The sequence below is a fragment of the Papio anubis genome, chromosome 12, assembly GCF_008728515.1.
Source record: "Papio anubis isolate 15944 chromosome 12, Panubis1.0, whole genome shotgun sequence".
In the NCBI taxonomy this organism is placed as follows: domain Eukaryota; kingdom Metazoa; phylum Chordata; class Mammalia; order Primates; family Cercopithecidae; genus Papio; species Papio anubis.
The window spans coordinates 5801356-5827318 of record NC_044987.1 but is presented as its reverse complement, the minus strand read 5'-3'; the positions used below and the strand labels follow the sequence as shown (position 1 = coordinate 5827318).

The window sequence follows — 25963 nt, the reverse complement described above, 5'->3', positions numbered from 1 at the left end:
ATGGAGACAGCCAACCATCACCCTTAGCTGTGTCCCCTTGAGATTTAAGTTTGTATAGCTATTTATTTATCTGCTACCACACAGAATACGTATCCCTATGGGGGCAGGAAACACAGCCTTATTCATCAGTGCACAGCGGAATCTACCGGAGAGCCTACTGCATAGGAGAAGGTCAAGAATGTTTACAGAATGGGTGATTAAAAATGAATGAATGACTTCAGCATAAAGATGGCAAGTTAAAGAAATGCTTCTACTTTTGCTCCCATCCAAAAATCCCAGTAAAAACAACAGCTTTTATAAAAAAAGGATAAACCCTGAAGGGTGAGAAGAACTGCAGAGGAAACAATGGCAACTTTCTTGAAACCCAGAAAGTAGATGCATTCTACACTTGTGCAAGAAAAACAAAAAAACAAAAAAACAAAAAACAGGAACTAGCACCATTGCCACTTCAGAATCCCAAAGGGATTAGATGTCCATGACCCTGTCTACCTCTGGAAGTCGGGGGTGAAGGAAGCAGCCAAAAGAAGAGGGGATGGGTTGAGAGTCCATTCAGGGAGCACCCTAGTTAGACCTCCTGTTCCCCTCCCTGACTCTGTCCAGACAAGAGACTTCTCCCAACCCTTCCTGGCAGAAGCCTGGAGATTTGTTCTCTGGAAAGTGGAAAACAAAGGGTCTCTTGACTGAAAAACACACAGAACCGTTAAGGATGGGCTTGTCATACCCCCCAAAGGATGACTAAGTAAACATATCCACACTAGATGTCTAGACTCCCAGCTCTCTCCTCCAATTTGGTTTCAGGGGCTGGTGGTCAGGACTCAACCCTCCAAGCAGGAGACTGAAAGAGCTCATCCTGAGGATTCTGACTTTCCCCTAAGCAAAATCTGATACCAAGTGTTCCTGTAACAAGCTCAGTCCCTGCCAGTGCACCCTCCAGGGAAGCTGACAGATGTCCAGTTCACAGGCCCAGAGCCTCCTCTTACTTGGTTATCAGGCATCTGAGGAAAGACAGAGCGAAAACACAAGCATGAAAAGGCATCTTGGAGGAAACAGAGTCTGTCCAGGGAGAAGAACGCTTCAAATAAAGAGGATGCTCCAAAAATCCTTCAGGGAACAGAAAAAAGGGGAGCCCTTGGAAATTAAAATATGATAGAAAAATAAAAATCTCAATGGAAGGGTTGAAAGAAAAAAGTTGAGGAGATCTACCAGGACATACTGCAAAAATACAAAGAGATGAAGGTAGAGAAAAAAGATGAGGAAATGAGAGGTTTCTGAGATCTGACATCTAAGTGAGAGGAATTCCAGAAGGAGAGAATAGAGAAAATAGGAAGGAGGAAATCATCAAAGAAGCATTGCAAGAAACTCACCCAGAAGGGAAGGCAATGATTAAAAGGGCTACCCAGTGTTCCGTACAGTGGAGGAAAACAGTCCCACACCAAGGCACATCATTGTGAAACTTCACACCACTACTCACTAAGAGAAGATCCGGCTAGTTTCCAGAAAGGAAAAAGAGGACCCGCAAAAGGATCAGGAATGAAACTTGCTTCGGGCTTCTAACAATATAATTGAAATGTGGAAGAAGAAGAAATTCCTCTAACATTCTGAAGAAAAACAATTTCCCATTTAGAATTCTACACATGCCCAAGCTGCGAACAGAATAGAATAGAGATCCTCTCAGATATGCAGAGTCTCAAAATTGTACCTTGCACACTCTCTTTCCTAGGAAGCAATGGTAGGACGTGTTCTTCCTAAAAAGTAAGAGAGTAAACCAAGAAAGAAACACGCATGGCATTCAGGAAACAGGGGATGCAATATGGGAGTGAGGCAAAGGAAACAGAGATGCCAGGAAGTCAGCTGTGTGCTAGGCAGAGAGGGCAACCAGGCCAGACCAAAGGGAGCAGAAGGCCCCAGGGAGATTTCTCCAGATGCAATCAGTAGGACTTCTGGTGCATCTGGACATCTTGAGAGGAGATTGAAATTGTAGGTGGAAATTTTTGCATTGAAATTGGTGATAAGGGCAGGCGTGATGGCTCACACCTGTAATCTCAGCACTTTTGGAAGCCAAGGCAGGAAAATCACTTGAGGTCGGGAGTTTGAGACCAGTCTGGCCAACACGGGGAAACCCTGTCTCTATCCAAAATACAAAAATTAACCGGGCGTGGTGGCACGTAACGCACACTTGTAATCTCAGCTCTTCAGGAGGCTGAGACAGGAGAATTGCTTGAACCCAGGAGGCAGAGGTTGCAGTGAACCAAGATCACACCATCGCACTCCAGCCTGGATGACAGAGCAAGACTCTATCTCAAAAAAAAAGAAAAAAGAAATTGGCGATGAGAGCAAGGACAACTACACAAACCAAACCAAGACAATGAATTAGTACCTCCAGAGAAGACAAAACGTTGTGCAGGAAAGACAACGCAATCTGGTTTGCTGCATGGATCAGTTATATACAAATAGAACTTCATGGACATAAAAATATTAAAACTGAGTATTCATCCAACCAAAATTGTGGCACAGCTCCCTTGCTGGATGAGAAGTGGGAAGTATGTGAGCATGTGGTGGGTACAGGGGAGGAAAGGGAGCCACGTTTCCATCTTCAGCGGTGGAAAGTTCATAGGTCATCTCTGAAGATGGAAGCATCTAGAAGTATTACTAGAAGGGTGTCATTTAGAGACAAAAATCAAGGGGGAAAAAACAGCCAAAATAAATGAAAGTGGTGACCTCTGGAGATTGGAAGATGGTCAAAGAGGAAAACTCAACTGCTTTTGTTTCAAATTATTTAGAAGAATGTGATGCTTCAAATATAGTACTTTTTTTTTCTTTTTTTTTTTTTTTTTTTTTTTTTTAGACGGAGTCTCGCTCTGTCGCCCAAGCTGGAGTGCAGTGGCGCGATCTCGGCTTACTACAACCTCCTTCTCCCCGGTTCAAGGGATTCTCCTGCCTCAGCCTCCCGAGTAGCTGGGACTACAGGCATGCGCCACTACGCCCAGCTAATTTTTGTATTTTTAGTAGAGACCGGGTTGATTGGCCAGGATGGTCTCGATCTCTTGACCTCGTGTTCTCGTGCCCACCTCGGCCTCCCAAAGTTCTGGGATTACAGGCGTGAGCCACCGCGCCCGGCCAATATATTACTGTAATAAAACAAAAACTAAAAATCAAAATAAGTAAATACATGTGTTCTACCTAGTGTGAAATCTCTTTCAACCACTAGATGGTGCTGTTGTCCCCCTTGTGGAAACCGCACCCGGGCAGGGCAGGTGCTGGTCAGCATGTCTGTGGAGTTTCCACGAAACAGAATTAAGTAAGCTTGTTATGAAAAAAGTTAGGAAGGAATTAACGTTGTTCATTTTCTTTCCTTGCTAAATAGGATCCCACTTCACTGAATAGGAAGAAAAACATCATTTGCCCCTAGTGGTGCAATAACTGGAAGCTCAGTGCTAGGCACGAAGCTGAGTCCTGGGGCTAAGTGCTGTGCCCTCTAGAAACAGATGTTAACTCGATACATTCAACGGTGTGGCCAGCTGTGGCAAATGCCTGTCTCAGGCACCTGGGCCTGGACTCACGAGTGAGAGGAAATTCAGGAACGGGAAGCTTGTTTCAGGGAAGCTGAAGCTACCTTTGGTGCTCCCTGTGGTCAGAATTGAATGACATTCAAGGAAAAGTGAATTTGGGATTATTCAGTGACAAGTGGGAAGCTTATGCACTGGGAGAAGCCAAGGCATCAGCATGAATATCAGGCCACTTTCCCCGAAAGCATGTCTGCTTCGAGTTTTGAGATGAATAGGAGGCCTCTTTAACACATTCTGCAAAGTCACTAATGGCAACTTGATGACCTGGTCAATGATTAGGGGTTTTTTTTCCCCCATTGGCCCTATTTTCCATGACTTTTCTGGATCTGTGGTTACCTATTTCGGACCTCTGCTCTGTTGCACACAGGCTTCATGAGATAAATACTATGAAAGAAATATTCTATTAATGAGGGATTCTGGCACACTGGCCACTCAGTTTTCTTGCCACTCTTCCTTTCCAGATCATTCTGCCACCACAGCCTGGCTGACCCCCCGTCATCCTGATCACTCCTCTATCTCCTGTTCTGTATCCTCCTCCCTCTGTCCCAGATCTGAGCATGGTTCCCAGCTCTTGACTCTTCTCCTTCTGTCTCCACCCTCCTCCAGATATCTAAATTATTTCTCAGAGTTTCAGTCTTCTCCCCTCTGTGGATGACACTCCAAAATCTCCACCCCATCCTTGACTCCCTCCTCATCTCCAGACATCCATTCCTGCCTCTTTTCAGACAACTCCACTTAGGCAATTCACCAACCTTCAGTTAGACATGCATGCAGCATGTCTAGAATCAAACTCAGCAGCTCTCCCGTCCCAGCCACCTACTCCTGCTAATTTTCTCATTCCCAACATCAGGCATGCACGCATTCAATAAACATTTACTCGGGTTTTAAAAAACAAGGTTTACACCCTTAACGAACTCGTAGATTGCAGGTAGAGGAGAGAGACAGGTCACAGAACCCCCAACACATGTGATCAGAGCTCTATCAGAAGGAAGCAGAGGGGTCAAGGTGTCCACAGAGGAGGGGATCTCAGTGCCCCTGGAGATTCAGGGGAGCTTAGCCCAGCTCAACTCCACGCAATCCAGTTTCATTCCTCTTTCGCTTTGGGCTCCTATTGACCCTTTCTCAGCTACATCTTCTGCTTCATGCTTTTCCAAGCCCCAGTGTGCATAAGAGTCACTTGGAGATCTTGTTAAAAGGCGAATTCTCTTTGAGCAGGTGGAGGGTGGAGCCTGAGGTTCTACATTTCATACATGATCCCAGGGAGTGGCACTGTTGCCGCCAGACTGTGCAACCCACTACACATCCCAAGGTTCTTCCTTCTTTTGCCTTGTTGCAGCCTTATCACCTCAGGCCAGCGCCAGGGCCCAGCCCACAAACACTCTCCCTGCCTCTAATCCTAGACTGTGCAGTACAGTAGCCACCAGCCATAGTGCCTACTTAAATGCAAATTAATTAAAACTTAAAATTCCCTTTCTATTTACAGTAGCCACATTTCACATACGCAATGGCCACAATGCCACATTATACAGAAAAGATATCAAGCATTTTCTTCATTGCAAAACTTCCGTTGGGTGGCACTGCACAATAATCTCAGCTCCACCTAAACTAACCACAAACTGACTACCAGTCTCACCACACTGTCAGCTCCTTGAAGGCAAGTTCTGTATTTGTCTTGTCATCTTTCTCTAATTGCAGAACCTACCCCATATCCTTTCTTTCATTTGACAAATATTTATTGATCATCTCCTATGTAGCAGATGCGGTGCTTAGCACTGGGAGTAGGTGGCACCCCAAGGTGAACAAGACAAACGTGGTCCCTGTAATTGCAGAGGTCACAAAACAGGTGCTCCATAAGTCTTCATTGAAATGAAAAAATGAATGAATCATACACAGACCACCCCCAGGGAAATCTTCACACTGATTTTCATCATTCTCCCTAACTCAGAAATGTTTAATACTTGCTTTCAATATGCAGAAGAAAATCCAGATGCCACAGCCTGGGGTACGAGGCCCTTCTGAGAGGCAGAGATGCGGGGTTAGCGTCTTCGTTTGTTAGGGCTGCCATAACAAAACACCACTGACTGGGTGGCTCAGACAGAAACTGATTTCCCACAGCCCTGGAAATTAGGAGTCCAAGATCAAGGTTGTCAACAAAGTTGATTTCTCCTGAGGCCTATCTGCTTCGCTTGGAGACAGCTGCCTTCTCCTAGTGTCCTCAAGGTCATTCCTCTTCTTATAAGGACACCAGTCAGATTGGATTAGGACTCACCCTAATGGTCTTAGTTTAATTAATTCTTTTTTTAAATTTTTTTTTAATTTGAGATGGACTCTCACTCTGTTGCCCAGGCTGGAGTGCAGTGGCACGATCTCGGCTCACTGCAACCTCCACCTCCCAGGTTCAAGAGATTCTCCTTCCTCAGACTCCTGAGTAGCTGGGACTACAGGTACACACCACCACACCTGGCTAATTTTTGTATTTTTAGTAGAGACGGGGTTTCCCCATGTTGGCCAGGCTGATCTCAAACTCCTGATCTCAGGTGATCCACCTGCCTTGGCCTCCCAAAGTATGAGATTACAGGCGTGAGCCACCTCACCAGTCCCCTTAGTTTAATTTAATCACCCCTTTAAAGGCCCTGTCTCCAAATACAGTCACATTCAGAAGCACTCGGAATCAGGCCTTCACCATCTGAATTCGGGAGAGACAAAGCTCATCTCATAACAATTAGAAATATGATCTTGGAAACTAACAAAACTGGGTTCTGAGAGCAGCTCTGAAATTCCTGCCAGTGTGAGGGGACTTGACTTGTCTGAGCCTGTTTCCTCCCCTGAGAAAGGTGCTAAAGCTACCTCCCTCCCGAGGCTGCCAAGAAAATTACAAGCAATTACTTACATGAAGCACTGAGCAGGGCTCAGCACCTAGTAGGCACTGCGTTAATTACAGCCACTGGCATCACCACTTTACTGCTCTGATCCCCCAGCAGCAACCCTTCCCTTTCCTGTGGTCCCTGAGCACCCTGAGCCTTCCCTTCTCAAGCCCTGATTCCCAGCCCAGCTCCGTGACTCCTCTCCCTCTCATCACATTCAAACCTTAGTCTTCCTTTCCTAATTCCTTCAGGCTTTCCTTCTCTGGGTAGCCTTTCGGTCAGAAGTCAGTCCTAGCTTCTCTTCTCCGAGCTGTGTTAGCATTCCTGTCAATTCCACACCAGCTCCCAATTAACACCTAGGAATTAAAATCCCACATTAATTTGTAGGCTAACTCCTCCCTACTCACAGATATGCCACCTTCCCCATTAGATGTGAGACATTTGAGATCAAAGCCACCATTATACCTTTTATTCTCTCTCATAGCACCTATCAAAGTGTCTCAAACATAGTAGGCCTTTATCAACCAAGAGTTTGTGGACATAAAAATACTTACATACAGTTAATATTCACTAACTGAGGATGTGCAGGTGTAGGTGTAGGGGGGTGTGTGTGTGTGTGTGTCCATTTCGCATTTTAAAAGCTATGAGAAAGAGAAACACCAAACTCAGGTGGCTGGTCCTCTCCTGAGGGAAGAGGAGGTGATCCCATGTGGATCTGGCAGTGTTGGCCATGCCTGGTTTTGTTTTTTAAAACTGGGTGGCAGTATTATGTTAAATACGTTTATTTATTTAGTTCATTTATTTAGTTATTTAACTAATAAATAAACATATTTAACATAATACTGCCACCCAGTTTAAAAATATGCAAAATAATATGTCCTTACTTGATAAATATCTGTAAGTAAATAAGATACCTTATTTAACATAATACTGCCACCCAGTTTTTAAAATATGCAAAATAATACATCCTTACTTATAAAAAAATATGCAAAATATTATGTCCTTACTTGATTGATATCTGCTGTTTTCAGATGAGCTTATTAACGTACACAAAGAATGTATGAAGAATTCTTCTGACATGAGAGAAAATGCTTAAAATATTTGTTTTAGAAGCTATTTAGTTGGGATTTCAGAGTATAACTCAACAAACTCCTTTAATTAATATTTTATCTAACAGGAAATATTTATGAGACATTACCAGCCTCATAAATGCAAATAGAATTTCTATAAATAGGAGAAAAAATAATTTTCTGCAAGTCTCATATTCTAAAGAGAACATCTTTAATTGTGAACCCATCTCCCGCTCGATGAAAGAAGGTAAGAGAAGCAGATAAAGGGAACAGAAGAGGTGGGGCTGTACTCTAATTAACAGCGATGATACATACACATTTTCTGTTGCTTTCAAGCGCCGCCTCATCAATTTTCAGACAATGAAAGACACACGTAGCACCTTGCATGGCTCCCTGAGTAGTTCTTTTATTGCATTTCTATCCTCAAATGTTGTCCGTGCTCTTTGAGAGGCTTGGGCATGGAGAAGCTAAAGCTCCCCTAAGTTTGCAACAATCAGTCAGGACTAGAATCCCCAAATTTCTCATTTTTCAGTTCTCAGGTGAGACCTGGACACAAATTTTTCTGTCTCCTGATCCAAGGTCCCATCCCTGAGAGAATCTTTGCAAAGCAGTGTTTCCCAGAGTACCCTATATTTGGCTTTAAAGTCAGTCCAGCTCCCCCTACCCCCACCCCATAATGGCAGAAGGACTATCATGGTCTTTATACCTGATCCAAAAGCAACTGCTGCCCCAGGACAGAGCCCTCCTCAGGGCTCAGCAGAAGATTATAGTGTGTGTTATCTGGACCTGAGAACTGCACAGCCAAAGCCTCTCCCAAGAACTAGGCAATTAGGGAATTAAGAACTTTCTCCTCAATAGTGTTAAGCCCTGAGATCAAGCAATGTACGGTGCAGTGCGTGAGCACCTAGGCAAGCTGAATCCCCTAAGTGGACACAGAGCTTTCCTGTTAGTCAGGGCCTGTTGCAGCCACATTTAGTTATCACCCCCTCTACAGAGAGAAGAGGGGCATCCAGGAGGCCCACTCGGGCTGGACAGCTCTGTGCTGTGTCCCAGGGGAGGGTGCCTGGGCAATGAGCTGTGTGCACACTGGTCTCCAAGGCAAGAGGACCCCCAGGCCACTATTAGAGACTAAGTTTCCCTGTCACTGTGCTTACAGGAGAGGATGGACTTGGTGCCCTCCAGTATTAGTGACACGCATTTTTCTCATTGCAATGTAATAAACCAGTTTTCTGGTCGTAGACATCATTCACTTAGCACTTGTGCTAGGTGCTGGGGACATCCCACGTTTGACCAAGCTGTGTCTGCCCCTGAGAGAGGGGGCTGGCATGGGGGGTGTTGACCCCAAAAGGCTGGGTAACAGAGAGGGTCAGAAGGAACATTACAGGGTGAGAAGGGCCACCCTGAACAGACCTGTCCTCAGAGGCACCTGCCGGCCCTCCCCAGACAGCAGCCCTCCCTTTTAGCCTGCCCTGGCAGCTGCCTTTCCTACGGCTTCCACGAATTAAAGAATACACTCTGGTCATCATCTGTCCTCAAGGCAGGGAGGAATCCACAAGCGAGAGCCGGGAGGTGGCGCGGAGGACGCCGACTCTGCCCACGTCTGGGCAAGGTTGAGCTCCGTTCCCTCCGGGCCGCTCCGGCCTCCTGTCCGTGCAGGGCGCGTTTCCAGCCACCGCCGCACGCCAGGGAGGGATCTTCCGGGATGAGCAGCGAGCCCGGGGACAGCTGGCCTGGGTCCTGTCCCTGGACCTACTCCACCTGCAGCTGGCGGATCAGGTCCCCGGACCCTCACTCCACTGCGGGAGACAGAGCCGTCGCGCGGGGGATGTAGTGCCCAGACTGTGGCTCCCCCGCCTTCCCAAAGGAATTCCCCCATCTGCTCCATCCCTCTCGGGAAACAGCGAAATGCTGCCAACCGCCAGCTTAGCGCACCGCAGAGCCACTGAGCAGCCCCGCCGAGGCACCCACCAAGATCTCTGGCCCTAATAGCTCTCCTTCTGTCTGCCTCCACCGCACCTACTCAAACACGGGCCTTCCACACACTGACACGCGTACACGCGGCGCCTACACAGGCATGTCACGCTGCAGGTCTCCTGCACCTTTGCAGGTGCCGGGTGGGGAGCTGGGGAGGGCGCAGGCCGCGGGACGCGGGAGGGCTGATGCCTGCTGGCTCTCTCTCTGCCTCTTCCCTTCTTCTCCCAGTCCCACTGAGCCTGATGGGCGTCCCTGATCACATGGAGCTTCTGCCTCTAATTCCCAGCCCGTCCCCTCTCACCAATGCCGTGGCCCTCCAGTCACATACCCCAGAGATCGTATCTGTACCAGGACAGAGGGAGAGAGGGAGAGGGAGAGGGAACACACATGGCTGGCCACAGAGAAAGAGAGAGAGAGAGAGGGAGAGAGAGAGAGAGAGAGAGAGAGAGAGAGAGACAGACACCAGCAGCTGCTCTCGCTAGAGAAAGGGAGGACCTACAATGGAGGAAGGGACAGGATGGCTGCAAGCACTTCCGCCCATGGTGACCCCACACGACAGGAGAGGTTCCAGCTACAGCTCCTCCGTGGGGTCATGGCAGGGGCTGGGGAGTCCCCTCAAAAGCCCTGAGCACCCCTGCACTGCCGCTAAGGGACACCCCAGAAGTTAGCATCAGTGGGACTCGGAAGCTCTGATCTCAACAAGTAAGTTGTCTTCTTTTCCTCCTCCATTTCTCCCCCAGCTCGCGGGTTCTGGAGGGCAGGACGACACCCTCAGGTGTCCATTCGCTGGGCAGCAGGCTTTCACAGGGAACCTGCTAGATTGGTAGCCAGGAGGGATAAGGAAAAGCTTAGGGCAAGTCCCAAGTTTAGCCAGGAAATTGGAGATCTCCGTGGCTGCAGGCTGCCCTGGGCGTTGGGAGCCCAGCCATAAACACCTTAACTTCTGGCACTAGACCAGGGCTACCTGGGGGTGCCCCAGATCTCCCAGCAGTGGTTTGAGAGGCAACAGTGGCCAGGAGTGGGTGGGGTGGGGAGGACATTATTCACCTGGTAGGACTCTTCCTTCAAGTGGGAGCAGGGAGGGCCAGGGTGGGGGCGGTGCACCCCTCAGCCTTAGATCCCCAGCCTAATCTTGCTTTCTCTTTTAAGTGTGGCCAAATTGGAAACACGGCCTTGTGATTTCTGCCCCTCTCGCTGCCCGAGTCACTTCCTGCGTACCTCCCTATCTCCTTTTAAACAGCTTTCAAACGGTTCAGAAAGGCCAGGGGTCAAGGCTGTGAGGACAGAGGATAGGGAACAGGGAAGGGCGGCCTTGTCATTGCTCCCCTTCTCTTTAAGTCAGTGCTTCTCCCTGCAGAGCTGTTGGCCCCTGGTTTTATCTGCGCCTTCCCTCAAGCAGGGCTCTCCTGCCCCGGGGGCTGTGGAGGTCCTCAGGTCCAGCCCCCAAAGTTCTAGGGCCTACCCCGAACATCAGGGTGAGCAAGGCCAGCCCAGAACCTGTTCCAGGAGCCTTTTCAAACACCAGAAGATCAACAGGAACATTCCGAGCATTTTACTCTGCTTCAATCCTTTTAATAAGCTGAGATTATCATCCTCATTCTCCAGGTGAAAAATAGCAGCCCAGAGAGGCTGTGCAACTTGCCTCAGGTGCACAGCTCATAAAGGGAGATTCTCTCCTAGATATGACTCGAAAACATACCTTGTTTTCATAAGCCATGCTTTATCGGGCTTTCTGGTTCCCAAAGCACTTGTCCATGTGAGGAAAAGTCTAATATTTATGAAACCAAGGTGCTGAGCTAGATACGTTTACATGAGTTCATCCTGACACCAGTCCTGTGGGGCAGAGCTTATTTCTTCTGTTTTACAGATGAGAGTAAGGGTAACAGGATTCCGAGCACTAAGTGGCAGCAGCACTGTTATCTCCAAAACTCTTGTCCTCTGGCTTTACATCCAGGGTCTTTCCACTAACAAAAGCTAATTGTGAAAGCTGCTCTGGTCTTCCCATGTCCCTGCTTTTCCTCAAAGCCAGGTGTAAATCGCATCATCTGGCTGAATGAGGCCCTCAGGCTTCCTGGAATCTGAGGAATGAACAGGGCAGAGCGAATGATGTGGGAGTTAGAGGCCCATGGCTGGACTCTGGCATAAAGAGCTTGGTCCGCTTGGCTGGCATTTTAAACTATGGAGCCCACCTGAGATGGCACCATTCTGCCTAGAGGCATGAGGCCTTTAATGGGAGGCCCGGGGAACAGGGTATGTGTTTCTTGGAAGAGCAGCAGCAGGGCCACCATTGAAAGAGAGGAAACAGCACATAGAGAACTTGCTGGCTCAGGAGGCTGAGGTGAGAGGATTACTTGAGCCCAAGAGTTCAAGACCAACTGGGGCAACATAGCAAGACCCCATCTCAAAAAGAAAAAGAGAAAGAAAGGATGGAGAATTTGCCTATACATTCCACAAAGCACAAGGATTGTCCCCAGAACAATGTTCTAGACCCAGCTCTCCAACAGAAAGGGAACCAGCCACTCAGGGGTAGCTGTTTTCTGGCCTCTCCAAAAGCTGCTAGAAACCGCTGGCATTACTCACACGCAGCATTTGGATTGAAGTAGTCTGCCTGCATTCAGCAGAAAATGAACGTGCTCCATCCAGGGAGCAGTCCAGCTAGAGGATGAGGGTGAGGGGGTCAAAGAGAACCTGGGCCACATTCACTCTGCCCGGGGCTGTCCCCAAAGCTTAGCTGTCTTCTCTGGGATGAAGTTAGCTCTTAGTGGGATTCCCCACCATGGCTTCTCCAGAGTCAGCTGGCATGTCCTGAGCAGTGCAGAGCTCGTTGTCTGTGGCTCCAGCAGACACATGTGTGTGGCTCTGTCACAGCATTCCTCAGCCCCGCTGTCCCTGGTGCCAAGCAAGATCCCTTTGGGGCTTTCTGCAAGCACCAGACTGGGTTTCTTGTCCAGGAATCTGGGAGACTCTGAAGCCTGCTCTAGTCATCTGTGATGAAGTAAACCCCCACGGAGGGAAGAAATGACTAGAATGCCCAGTCTCTGGTTCCCATTTGCCCTTCAAATCACCTGCTTCTTCCTGCCTGCTGTGGGCGAAGCCACAAACATGTGTGCTGTGCTTTCACGTACTTGAAAACTGCATCCACTTCTGCATTGTTGTTGTTTTTCTGGTTCAACAACCATTTGTTTGATCACCTATCATGTGCCAGAAATCATTAATTTTTGAAAACCTTGGAATGTGATCGTTGGGGCAGGGTTATGCTTTTTGTTTAGGAGAATATTAGCAAACTTGCGTTTTCTGAGCCAATACTGATTGACCATTTAGGCTGGAGGTGGAAGGATGGTGGAGAGAAGGCAGGGGTCAGGGACTCCATAGGTAGCTCAAAGGGGCTATTTTTGGATGAAAATGTTCACTGTGTGTGAGCTATAGACAGGTCACTGAGGGCTGGCAGTGTGTTCCAAGAGCGGATCCGTCATCAGATAACTGTTAAGATAGTTGTCAGACATGGAGAAATCTTTCTGGTTTTTCTTTTTCTAAAGAAAAAACAAGAAGAATGGGAGTTCCAGTTCAGAGGAATGTAGTGAGGTATTTGAATAAGAATACCTGAGTGTATCTTTCAAAAAGACTTATGGAGTGGCTTTCTCTGGAATTGTTTTAAAACAGAGTGGACAGCTTCCCCTTCTGACGTTCTGCCAGCCAGGGCTGGCATAAGCGGCTGCCTCTGAAGGCCCTGCCTGGGCAGCAGCAGCTTATCTAACTCCTCCTACCTTGACATTCTGATAAGGGAGCTATTCTAGTCAGCAGGGCCCAGGATGGCGGGAACCCTTGCCAAGAGCCGTGCTAAGTTAAATGGTAGAGCCAAAGCTTTAACATGTGACCCTGGAGATCCTGGCTAGTGCTTAAACTGTTAACATCCATTATCGTTCCAGACCAGAGCAAGCTGAGGGCAAAGGTCATGGATCATCTGACCAGTTGGCAGGTGGCAATGGCACTTCCTGGTCACCAGGGATCAATCAATAGGATGGCCAGAGAGTTTGGGGGCAGGAAAGGGTGAGGGTGGGGGAGAAATGGAGGGGTTGGGGAGGGAAGGAGAGAGCAAACTCAGAGTCTCATTCTCCTCCCCTCTGACTTGGTGGTCCGGGACTGGGTGTGCTGCCCACACTATACCTTCTCTCAGGTTTCAGGCACCCCACTTTACAATCAGGGAGGTCCAATGCTATCATCTTACGTTATTTCCTGCTGCTCAGAAAGGAAAATGGGAGTGGGGCGCAGTGCAAGAACCAACAGGACCTCAGATGCTTCCTGGAACCAAACCTGTATCTCCCCCTTAGAGTGTGCCCCCCACTCCCCCAACCCCAGGGAGGAGGGCACTGCTGAGGACTTGGTGCCTAGAGCCCGGGGCAGTGGGAGGTGCTGCTTCTGCGCCAGCAAGGGGGATTGTCCAGCAGTGCCAGCAGAAGCCATGGGTGCCAGGCCCCAGGAACCGGCCCACTGGATGTCACAGTATGAAAGCTTCCCCAGCCAAGTCAGGTTGCTTTGTGAAGTGTCCTTCTCCAGATGAACTCCCTCAAAAAATGAGTAGGGAGCTCCTATTACAGGCCAGACCTTGTGCAGGCACCTGAGTTAGACGGGGGAGGGGGGCGGATCTTACACACCAGGCCTGCCGCCCGCCGGAGGAGCTCTCAGACCACTGCCTGGGGGCGGCAGAGCTGCCCGGACAGACTCCAGCATTGGTGCTGCGTGCCCTTACGGAGAGGCACAGGAGCCACAGGGGTGAAGGCGGGCTGCCCTGGGGGAGCAGGGAAGGCTTCTAAGGGGGCTTGAGAAACAGGTTTGCTGGTGAAAGGGTAGAAGGGGCCCAGGGAGTGGTTTGTAGAGGAGAGAGCCAAGGCTAGACACAGGGCAGTAGGGAGGGAGGCCTGGGCCTGCGGCTGCCCCCAGCCCCGACCACCTCTCCTGCGTCTCTTTCAATGTCCCCTGACTCCTCCTAAATACTCATGCTCCGTCACATTTTATTTCCTTTCTCTTCCTCTCCCTCTCTCTCTGTCTCAGTTTGGTTCTTTTTTCCCCTCCATTTTTGTCTTTTTTTCACTCATTCTCTCTCTTTTTTTTTTTGAGACGGAGTCTCGCTCTGTCCCCCTGGCTGGAGTGCAGTGGCACAATCTTGGCTCACTGCAAGCTCCGCCTCCCGGGTTCACACCATTCTCCTGCCTCAGCCTCCCGAGTAGCTGAGATTACAGGCGCCCGCCACCTCGCCCGGCTAATTTTTTGTATTTTCAGTAGAGATGGGATTTCACCGTGTGAGCCAGGATGGTCTCGATTTCCTGCCTTGTGATCCGCCCGCCTCGGCCTCCCAGAGTGCTGCGATTACAGGCGTGAGCCACCGCGCCCGGCCTCACTCATTCTCTTGATCATGGATGCCGTTTAGTGCATTTATGCTTCTTTAACTCCATCTCTTTACTGCAGTCATTCCTTATTTTTCCACTAAACGCTTTGATTTTGAGATCATTATACATTCACATGCAGTTTCAGAAATAATGAACAGAGATCTGCCACTCCCTTCATCCAGTTTCTCTCAGTGGTAATATTTTGCAAAACTGTAGTACACCATCAAAACGAATACATAACTGATAAGAAAACAACATTTCTGTCACCAGGAGTATCTCTTATGTGGCCCTTTTATAGCCACGCCCACTTCCATCCCACCTCACCCTCTCCTTAACCTCTGGCAATCACTTGTCTGTATTTGTCATCTCAAGAATGTTATGGAAGTAGAATTATACAGTATGTAATCTTTTGGGATTGGCCTTTTTCACGCAACAAAATTCTCTGGAGATTCATTCAGGGGTGTGCCTGTGTGCTTGTTGGGGCTGGGGGTGAGGGGTGTGTGTGTGTGTGTGTGTGTGTGTGTGGTTTTTTTATTGCTGAGTAGTGGGAATGTACCATAGCGGGAAGGTACCATTGCTGGTTTAACCATTCACTTACTGAATGACATCTGGGATGTTTCCACTTTGGGGCAATTATGAATAAAGTTGCTATAAACATTTGTGTACTGGTTCTTGTGTGAACACAGGTACATAGGTTTTCATGTCTCTGGGATCAATGCCCAGAAGTGTAATTGATGGGTCATCTGGTAGTTGTATGTTTAGTTTTTTTTTCCCCAAAGAACTCTCAAGCTGTTTTCCATTGTGACTATGCCATTTTACACTCCCACCAACAATGTATCAGTGATCCAGTTTCTCTGCATTTTTGCCAATATTTGTTATTGTCACTATTTCCTATTTTAGCCATTCTAGTCCTATCTTGTTGGGGTTTTATTTTGCATTTCCCTGATTACTAATGCCGTTGACCATCTTTTTTTTTTTTTTTTTTTTTGAGACAGAGCCTTGTTCTGTCTCCCAGGCTGGAGTGCAGTGGTGTGATCTCAGCTCACTGCAACCTCTGCCTCCTGAGTTCAAGTGCTTCTCTGGCCTCAGCCTCCCAAGTAACTGGGACTACAGGTGCGTGCCACCATGCCTGGCTAATTTTTGTATTTTTAGTAGAGACGAGGTTTCACCATGTTTGTCAGGCTGGTCTCAAACTCCTGACTTCAGGTGATCTGCTCACCTCAGCCTCCCAAAATGCTGGGGTTACAAGCATAAGCCACCATGCCTGGCCTGTTGACCATCTTTTTATGTGCTTATTTGCCCTCCAGATATCCTCTCACGTCTTTTGCCCATTTTCTAATTTGATTGGCTTTTGTTGTTGTTTCTGTTGAGTTTTGAGAATTTTTAAGTATATATTTTAGATACCAGTCCTTTGTCAGTCAGATATGTAATTTACAAATGTTTTCTCCTACTTTGTAATTTTGCCTTTCCATCTTAACAGAGTCTTTAAGAGCAAGTGTTTTTAATTTGATGGAAGTTTAATTGACCAGTTTTTCTTCTTATGGATTGTGCTTTTGTTGTCAAGTCTAAGAACTCTTTGCCTGCCCTAGATCTTGAAGAGTGTCTCCCATGTTTTTCCCTAGAAAGTTTTATTGTTTTATATTTAAGTTCATGATGCATTTTGAATTAACTTTGGTATAAAGTCTGAGACTTAGGTCAAGGTTCTTTTTTTTGCCTAAAAATGTGCAATTGCTCTGGCACCATTTGTTGCAAAGACTGTTTCCTCCACTGAATTCCTTTTGCACTTTTGTCAAAAATAAGTTGGGCATATTTGCAAAGGTCTATTTCTGGGTTCTCTGTTCTGTTCCATCAATCTATGTGTCTATCCTTCTGCCAATACCACATAGTCTGGATCACTGCAGTTATGTAATGAGTCTTGAACTTGTATAGACTGATTCCTTCCACTTTATTCTTTTCCAAAATTGTTTTATCTATTCTAGTAGCTTTGCCTTTTCACATAAGTTTAGAATAATTTTATCTATATCTGTAAAAAATCTTGTGATATTTTGATAGAAATTGCATTGAATCTGTATACGAATTCAGACAGAATCAACATTTTTACTATATTGAGTCTTCCAATCCATGAATACAGTATGTTTCTCCATTTATTTGCTATTCTTCAGTTTCTCTCTTTGGCATTTTGTAATTGTCACTAATCGTGTGACCTTGGACATTAGTCTTTCAGACCTTCAGTTCTCTGTCTGTAAAACGTGTCTGGTAATACCTACCTTGAAATGCCATGGGAAAGTCAAATAAGATAGCACATGAGCAGTACCCCATGGCAAGCACCAAGACGCAGTTCCCTTCAGCTGGGTCTCTCATCTGTTCGTTCTTTCTTCTTCTTCAGCTTTCATTCTGATGCCCACATCCACTTACACTTCACTTTGTCTTTCCTTATCCTTTGCTTTTTTTTATCCTTCTTTCATTCTCAACTCCTTACTCTAATTTTTCTCTCTCTTTTCTTTCTTTTTCTTTCTTTTTTTCTTTCTTTTTTCTTTTTTTTTTTTTTCTGAGACAGAGTGCCACTCTGTCACCCAGGCTGGAGTACAGTGGTGCAATCTCGGTTCACTGTCAACCTCTGCTGCCTGAGTTCAAGGATTCTCATACCTCAGCATCCCGAATAGCTGAGACTACAGGTGCTAACCACCACGCCCAGCTAATTTTTTTGTATTTTTAGTAGAGTTGGGGTTTCACCATGTTGGCCAGGCTCTTCTCAAACTCTTGACCCCAGGTAATCCACCTGCCTCGGCCTCCCAAAGTGCTGGGTTACAGGTCTGAGCCACCACTGCCGGCCTTTCCTATTTCTTTCATGTTGTTTTTCTCTTATTCTCACTGGACTTTTCTGTTTCATTTCTTCTCCCACGGTATTTGTGTCTCTCCTCTTTCCTGGATCATTTAAGCATTCCATTTTTGTGGAGTTGCTCAGACATTGAGTGTGACTCAAGGGTCACTCAACCTGAGTTCAAATCCAGATCAATCACTTACTAGATTCAGGACAGTTGACTCACCCTCCTGCACCTCAGTTTTCTCATCTATAAAATGGGGAGAACAGTATCTACCTGATACCTTTTCTGAAATGATTAAATGAGTTTATACATGTAAAGCATTTGGAATAAAATTGGGTATATGGTATAGCCCCAGTAGGTAGCTATAATTATTGGGATTTTACCTGTTATGTCCAGTTTCCCTGGCTCTTTCTCACATTTACCTTCCCACACCATCTGATCCTGTTCACTTGTATATGAATATATTCAAATTCTAATTACCTTGCTTTCAGGCTGTCATCTCTGTGCACATCTACCTCATATTGCCTAATCATCACTGATCAATTGGCACCAGCCCAGGAAATCTGTCCCTTGGGTTATAGAGAGGAAACAAGTGGTTTTTCATTTTGATTTAATTATTAATCCCTTTTATTATTTAATGTGGAATACATACACTGTGGGGTTACAATGAGGAAAATGGATTATCACTGTGCGGCTCACTTTCAAAGAGATGGTAGGCTTAAAAAGGAAAAGTACCAGACAGACAGAAACAAATGTGGGGAAAAGGCAAAATTAATTAATTTGATTTCCGTGCCCTTTTCATGGCCATGATTTTTCATACATCGTCTGTGGGATCCAGGAGGGTGCATGTGGATTTTGCAAGTAAGCCACAGCTAAGTACTAAAGGGAAGGGGTGTAAGGAGTGGTGAGTGGCCCACAGCGGCTCACCAAGGAGGGCAGAAAACTACTCATCCTAAGCAAATGGGAGGCTGGTAGGTGGGAAGCTCAGTCACAAGCTCACGCGCCTGCTCCATAGGTGCAGTGCTCAATCACGGGCTTCATCTGTGATGCTAAGTTACTTGAAAGGCACTCACGTGTCACTAAGCCTTTCAAATCTATATTCCATACCTTGAATCGGGCCTGATATCTGCCCTTTAAAAAACTGCTGAATATATTTAGACTCACTTAGATATGCTGGACAGAGGGATATTTTAAATACCATCAAAATGGTCTTTTTGTCTCTGTATTTTCTCCAAAGAATTGAACTCCTCAAGCAAAATGCCAGATCTGCCAGCTCTCCTTTCAGACTAGAATTCTGCCTCCCTTTAAAAATCCTTACATGAAACACCATTTAATCCTTCTCTCTCTGCCTTTTTGTGTTTATGGTGACCTCTCAGTATTTTGGTTTCTTTAATGACAAAGTAACTGTGGAATCAGTCCACAGCATTTCTAGGGTACGTGTTTCTCTCCAGATATCAGAAAATAATGCATGAGGTTTTATTACTTCCTTAGACTTGTGGTGGGGAATCCTGCAAGGGTGGAGTTGGAATAAGCAGCCCATTCTCTCCCGGTTGTCTGGGCTACCCGAGGCTCTGCAGGCCCCAAACTCACTTTCTGTTGCCCCATTTGGCACCAGCCGCCCCCCTTTGTTGTGCAGCCAGAGGTCAGGACCGCCTGGCAGACCTATTGCTAAATCTTTCAGTGTTTATATTACACAAAACTCCACAGGAGCTGTTTCTGTGTCTACAATGCCAGAATCCTGGGAACGAGTTAACCCAAATTAGTGTGCCTTCTGGCAAGCCCCACTATCCAACTATAAAAGGGGACTAATGTGATAGGATTCTCATGAGCCAACACCGGAGCTGGAAGAGCCCAACAGAGATGCAAACTGCCATTATTATTCCATAATAATAACTCCACATACAGGAATACCGGGATTATTTGAGACCTTATATCTGCCCTTAACCTGTACCAATCCGATCCAGGGGGGCCAAGTACATTACACCAGTATTTGGTAGGATAGGATTTTTCATGATAAAATGGCAGAGATGTCAGGAACATTAGGATTTCCACAAGTAGTATTTCTATGTCTTATATAGGAAAGAGACCCAGGGTGGTAACCTATAGAGTAACATGTAATGTGGGGCACAGGATGTGGCCAGGAGAGCCAGGGTTATGATTCAGAACCAAGATGGCTGGACTCCAATGGGTGTGCAGTAGGAGCGTGGGAAAGCATGGGCTCTGAAGTCAGGCCGCTGTCAGTTCAAACCCAGGTTCTGCTGCTTGCGAGCCACGTGGTCTCCGACAAGTTCCCTCCCTGCTCTGAATCTCAGTCTCCTGATCTGAATACTGGATATAAAACACTTATTCCACAGTGTTGCTGAGCTGATCAGGTCGTTAACCTGCGATAAAGATCCGGATCCAGACGGCGGTCTTGCCACCACCTGAACCTGCCACCTGCGCTGCGTTCTTTTACCCATCTTGTTGCGTTCTTGCCTGCCTGCCTGGACACCACCTGCCTGGGACACCTCACCATACCTGGACCACCTGAATGACACCTGCCTGAACCTGCGCGTGTGCCACCTGAACCACCTGCAGGACACCTGCCAGATTCTTTACCTGGATACCACCTGGACACCTGGTGCCACCTGGCCTGGACCACCACCACTGGACCACCCACCCACCTGAGACCTGGACTTACCACCTGGGACCACCTGCGGTACCTGAACCACCACCACCTGAGACCTGCCTGCCAGCCGCCTGAACCACCACCTGCCAGTCTGTCCCTGTTGTCCGGTTTCCCTTCCTTCCATTCCCTGTTCCATTCCTTCCTTCCACCTGGTTCCTACCTGGGCCTTCACACATGTACACACGAACACACACCTACCACGGACACACCGCTTTTTACACTTCCAATTCCAGAGCTGTTGCAAGAAAAACCAAAAGGGCGAATTCAAGCCCTGCGCAGGCAATGAGTGGCGGCGATGTTTTAAAGCAAAAGCAAAAAGAGTGCAAAGGCCATGGAGAATGTGGCACAGACAGGAAAGATGCTCCCTAAAGAGCTTGTCCTGGTCAGGGTGTCTCTGAGCAAAATGAGGGACAACTGAGTGACTCTGGGATCAACCTCAGTCCTGCATCCTCGTCAACACCTTAACTTTGTTCTCAACAATAATCCCACCCATGTGGGGAGCTCCCCTTCGACGGACAGAGGCAGCCCAGAATGGAGGCATAGGATGTGCTGAGAAGGGGAGACCTGGGTGCCAGTGACAGCTCCCCAGGGATGGTCGGTGTGAGCAAGGCCGATGCAGCAGAGCCCCTCACCCGCCCGAGATGCCTCGTCCGCCTTCCCAGCAGCTCCCTTCCACGGAGCCCTTAACAGCTTGGCAATCAGAGAACATCGTGTGCACGGACAGCTCCGCGGGGATGAAGTGTCCCATCTGACACAGACTGTTCCGAGATCCGCGCTGTCCCTGCCTGGCTCTGCGTTTCACTGAAAGCCCCTTGCCCTGATTCCGGCCCTCAGTCCCCGCGCACAGCCACCGGAGACTCTAGCCACTCTGGATAATAGAGGCGGCCTTTCTGGGGCATTCTGCTTGGAGAAGAGGTGAAAGAGCTATGCATGCCTGGAGCCCTGGGAGTCCATGACAGCCAGGAGCATCCTGGGCATAAAAATCAGCACCTGCGGCCTCATCCCACTCATCTCGCACAGCTCTGCAGTCCTTTCCATCCTTTCCGGGATGCCCTCACCGCTGATAATCAGCATCCATTACATCGGCGCCAGGAACCAGCTCAGGAGGCCGCCTGATCCCCCCTCCTGTCTCTCCAGCCCTCCTCTGGAAGGACTCAGAGCGCTTGCAGTCAGAAATCTCTCCCCATTGAGACCATTTTTACTGTTGGTGAACTGGAGGACTATTGCCATTGCCCAAGACGCTGTTCCCTGCAGCAGGTTTGCACGGGGTGCCAGTTAGGGAGGAGAGGGGAGCAAGGAACCCCACACTTTAAGGAACAGGGATGTCATAGCAGCCATCTGCATGGTGGAGGGGGCTGGGGAGCACAGGGCTGTTGGCAAGGAGATAGAGCTAGTTGGGACCACGGGAACCAGGCTGATGGGCACTGAGGGGGCAGCCCAGGTGGCCCTCTCTGCTATCATGGGCCTTGCAGATTGAGTTCTCTTCCTGCCGGGCCTCCTGCCTTCATTGTCCTGAGGACTGGCAGGTAATGTTTGTGGCAGATCTGTTAGTGCAAACAGGGAGGCGCTGAGAGGAATCTAGTGGCACTACCACAACTCCTACCACCACTCTCAGCCTAACTCACAAAGCAGCCCAACGTAGCCATGGGAGGAAAAGGCTTCTCTCTGACTCCCTAGCCCAGAAATACAAACCGGCAGCTGACAGACTGAATCTGACTCACACAGAGATCTTCTATGGCTTGCTCACTTTTTCAAAAACTGTCGAATTAGTGGTCAACATGGAAAAAGAGAAATTTCATCTTCAAAAGTTTAATTTCTGGCTTTTCTGGAAAAAGCAAGAGGAGGATCTTGCAGTACTGGCTCCACGGCATGGCAAGGCAATAATAAACTAGAGGCGAGTCGCGGCTGCTGCTTTAGAACTGCATGTGTGTACAGCTCACCACAGTCCCCACCACCCCCTACCATGTCCCCCAAACCCAGGGGAAGTTTTGGTCACATTTATCATGGGTTTGTATATTTGCTTTTCCTAGAATAAACACAATGCAATATTTTAAATGTTTCTCTACATCAAAATATGAAAATGAGGGTCTAAGACATCCCATTTAAATAGAAATAGGAGAAAGCCTACTAACTGCACGGGACCAAGAAGGATGTAGAGTGTGTCTGTGTCGGAAGAACCCAATCCAGCAACTGTGCTCGCTGACCTCACACAGCCACAGAGGCGGGTGTAGGCGGCAGAGCTCAGCACAAGACCCACAGGTTCTGGTTACTATGACACGCACATCCTGCCCAGCGGAGAAATTCCAGAGTGAGGAGGCATTACCCTCACTCCTGGCAGAGGCAGACCTGCCTTAGAAGAAGGAGAATCCAGTAAAGGCGCGTTAAGAATGAAATCAGCGGCTGCTAGTCAGGGCTCTTGTTTCTGCTGTGGGCGCCATTGTCCAAGCAGACCTTCAGAGAGCGACGGGGCACTCTTGGTGATGCTGCCAGAACAGCAGGTGCTACCTGGGACGCATGGACACCTTATCTCCTTGGAGCAATCAGGGACCTTTGGGGGCAAGTATTGTGGTTAGAAAAAGTCTAACCACAATAAGAGGAGCAGCTGTTAGATGAATAGGGAGCGTGCTGGAGGGGAGCAGGAGGGAGAGGGAGAACACAGCCCTGGTTGGCGGGAAGTGACTCGAGCTGCTGGGCAGCCTGTGCACAGCGGGCCACACAGCAGGAAATCATGAATTCCTTCCCTGATGCAGATCAGGCTGGTGTGGATCTGGCTCCAGCCAGGGCCAGTTTTCTCAGGGCTTGATCCCCCCGGGGGCTCAGAACAACCTGGTCACACCCAGAGGGCTCAGGAGGAACAACCTCCCCAGCAGCAGTGGCTGCAGTCAGAGCCTTTGGAATCAGACAAAACCTAGTCCACAGCTTAGTAACCGTGGCCTGAAGCAAGCTACTGAATCACTCTGCTTCTGTGACCTGTAAAATGAGGCGACTAAACCAGACTTCATAGATCTGTTTGAGGATTAAATGATACAATGCACGAAAAACACTCAGCACAAAGATGGCACATAACAGGGATTCCATGCCCGAACTTTTATTACTGTTTGCTCCCCTGTTCTCATGCCCACAAGGCTCTGCCACCTCGTCCTGCTCACTGGGCGCCTTCCTCACCAGGGCCTTCCTGACCCTTCCTCACCCGCCCCAGACACGCCAAATTCAGAACTGCACCTTGGCCTCTCTCTCACTCTCTATTGCACTGATTTTTTTTTTTTTTTTTTTTTTTTTTTTTTTGGCTGTGTACTCCCCACCAGACCGGGAACTCCTTTTGGACAGGGAATGCATCAAGGGTCCTCAATCTAATTGCCTGTTGGACTCACCTGGGGCCAGATTCTGGGACTAGGCATCAGCACGTTGTCCAGCTCCCAGCTGATGGCAGCGTGTGTCCAGGACAGAAAGGTCGTGCTACTCAGGTGTGCACTGAGGACCAGCCGCATCAACATCACTGCAGCTCCTTAGCAAAACCGCGGACTCTGGAAACTCCAGACCTAGAGAATCAGAACCTGCATTTTAGCCAGATCCCCAGGAATGGAAAGCACAGGAATGCCAGCGAAGTGTCCCCAGAGCTCGACATAATTCAAACACCCAGTGGGTGTTGAGTGGGGGTTCACTGATTGACTAATTGACTGAATGAGTGAAGCCCTGTGTCAGTTTCCACTGGGACTTCACACCTACTCCCTCATGTGCTATGAAACAAACAGGCTCAAAAAGTAAACCCGTAAAACATTCAGGAATTCAAAAATAGACACAGACCTAAGTTGATAGAACAAATAGCTGCAAAATGGTGAGGTTTTTAAATGAAACACCTGATGGGCTTTTAAAGATTTATTACCACCAGGCTCTGCGCCATTAAACCTCTTCTACTACACGTGAAGATAATTTTGGTTTTAAGATTAGTAATTGTGAAAACCTGGGAAACCAGGACTGGCCCCTGGGAGGATCCTGTCCACCTGTGTGGTTTGGGCACAGCCTCCAGGTGGCTGGGGCCGCTGGAAGGAAGACAGACTCGCTGGTGGGGAGTCCCCGGCACTGCCAAAGGCCTCCCCACGCCCGTTCCCTGGGGACAGGGCCTCTGTCCCCCCTCCGCAGGCTCTTCCTGGCTCTCACCCTCCCAGCCTGCATCCCCCAGCCCCGCCTCCTCCGCCGCCGCGGAGCTGCAGCTGACTAGGGGGCCGAACCCAGGCGGCGAGCATCGCCTTATCCAGCCCCACTGGGGGCTTCGTCCCCCGCGGAGTGAGGGATGTCCCCTGTGTCACACTCCGAGGCCAGGCTAGAGGTTGCGGCGCTCAGGACTCCCGGTTCCCGCCGCCCTCAGGCTCCCCAGTCCCAGCCTCCCTCCCCATCTCTCCCAGGCTCCCTTCCCCAGTCTCAGCCCCCATCTCCGGTCCCAACCTCCTCTGCTTCTCTCCCAGGATCCGGCCAGGAGATCGACGGGTGGCGGGAGGGGCGCTCTGGCGACCCTGGAAGCGAGAAGCAGGCCTCTGCAGGGCCAGGGATGAAGGTGCAAGGGAAACTCCTGGGACCTGGACCTTAGTCGTGGGAGGGACGAAAGGGAAAGTTCTTAGAAAATTCTTCAGGCTTTGGCTTCTGGGGGGCGGGGCGGGGCGGGGGGAGGAAAGGCGCACGGGTTCCCAGTCCCACCGGCCCTGCAGCCGAGCGGGGCCTCCAGGCATGCGCTCATCTAGGGCAGCTGAGGCGGAAGCCGGAGAGCCTGCAGCACTAGCTGTGCGACTCCGGGCGAGGTTTTTAAACTCTCTCCTGTTTTCTGCTTTTGTAAACTGAAGATAACGTCTCTCTCCTGGGAGTGGGAGCACGATGCAGACACTCCGTAGGAATTCGGGACTTCTTGATTCTCCTTCCTTATCCTTGAGTTGTTTGAAGCACTCCGGCCCCTCAGCCCCACGCCTTTTCCCAGCCCTGCCCCCTGGTGGAAAATCGTAAGAACTACCTCTCAGGAGGGCTCCCGTAAGCCAGGCACTGTACACACACTTTTCATTTCATCTTCGCAGCAGCTCTTCTTGGTGAGTACTGTTATCCCCATTTTGCAAATAAAGCAACGGAGGCTTAGAGAAGTAACTTTTCCAAATGTGCCTCAGCTCCAGGCAAAATAGGAACCTAAGTCATCTGATGCCAGAGTCAGCCTTCCTCACTGTTTATGATCCGGCTTCCCTTTCTGTACCGAATTTTCTATTTCTGCCATAACAGATGACCACAGGCATAATGGCTGGAAACAGCACCCATTTATAAGCTCACAGTTCTGTAGGTCAGAAGTCCAGGCTCGATGCGACTGTGTTCTCTGCTCTGTTCTCACAAGGCCAAAACCAGGGTGTCAGCGAGGCCTGCATTCTCATGTGGAACTCAGGGCCCCCTTCAAGCTCCTGTGGTTCTGGCAGAATTCAGGTCTTTGTGGTTGTAGGACTGAAGTCCTCATTTTTTCGCTAGCTCTCAGCTGGGGGCTGCTGTCAGCTCCCAGAGGTCACCCACATTCCTTGCTCTGTGGCCCCCTCTATCTTTAAAACCAGCAGAAGAGAACCTCCCTCTGTCTAATTCCTCTAATAATT

General features: G+C 48.6%; 2 protein-coding genes across 4 annotated transcripts in view; one reads left to right on the top strand and one right to left on the bottom strand.

Moving 5' to 3' along the window:
• Window positions 1-24980, bottom strand: part of KCNJ1 (potassium inwardly rectifying channel subfamily J member 1) — a 68402-nt gene extending 43422 nt beyond the window's left edge. Inside the window, exons 1-2 of the mRNA XM_009187657.4 lie at window positions 24795-24980; window positions 23723-23890 (exon numbers count right to left, since the gene is read on the bottom strand). Coding sequence (XP_009185921.1) covers window positions 23723-23845 — 123 coding nt within the window. The 5' untranslated portion in view covers window positions 23846-23890; window positions 24795-24980. The remainder of the gene's footprint in view (window positions 1-23722; window positions 23891-24794) is intronic.
• The window catches only part of KCNJ5 (potassium inwardly rectifying channel subfamily J member 5), a 31099-nt gene continuing 14950 nt past the window's right edge, over window positions 9815-25963 (top strand). The window contains exon 1 of one of the 3 annotated variants that reach the window (XM_003910946.4): window positions 9815-10176. The gene's annotated coding sequence lies outside the window, so the exon portion shown is untranslated. The remainder of the gene's footprint in view (window positions 10177-25963) is intronic. The other 2 variants (XM_017949110.3, XM_017949108.3) reach the window with 2 other exon arrangements.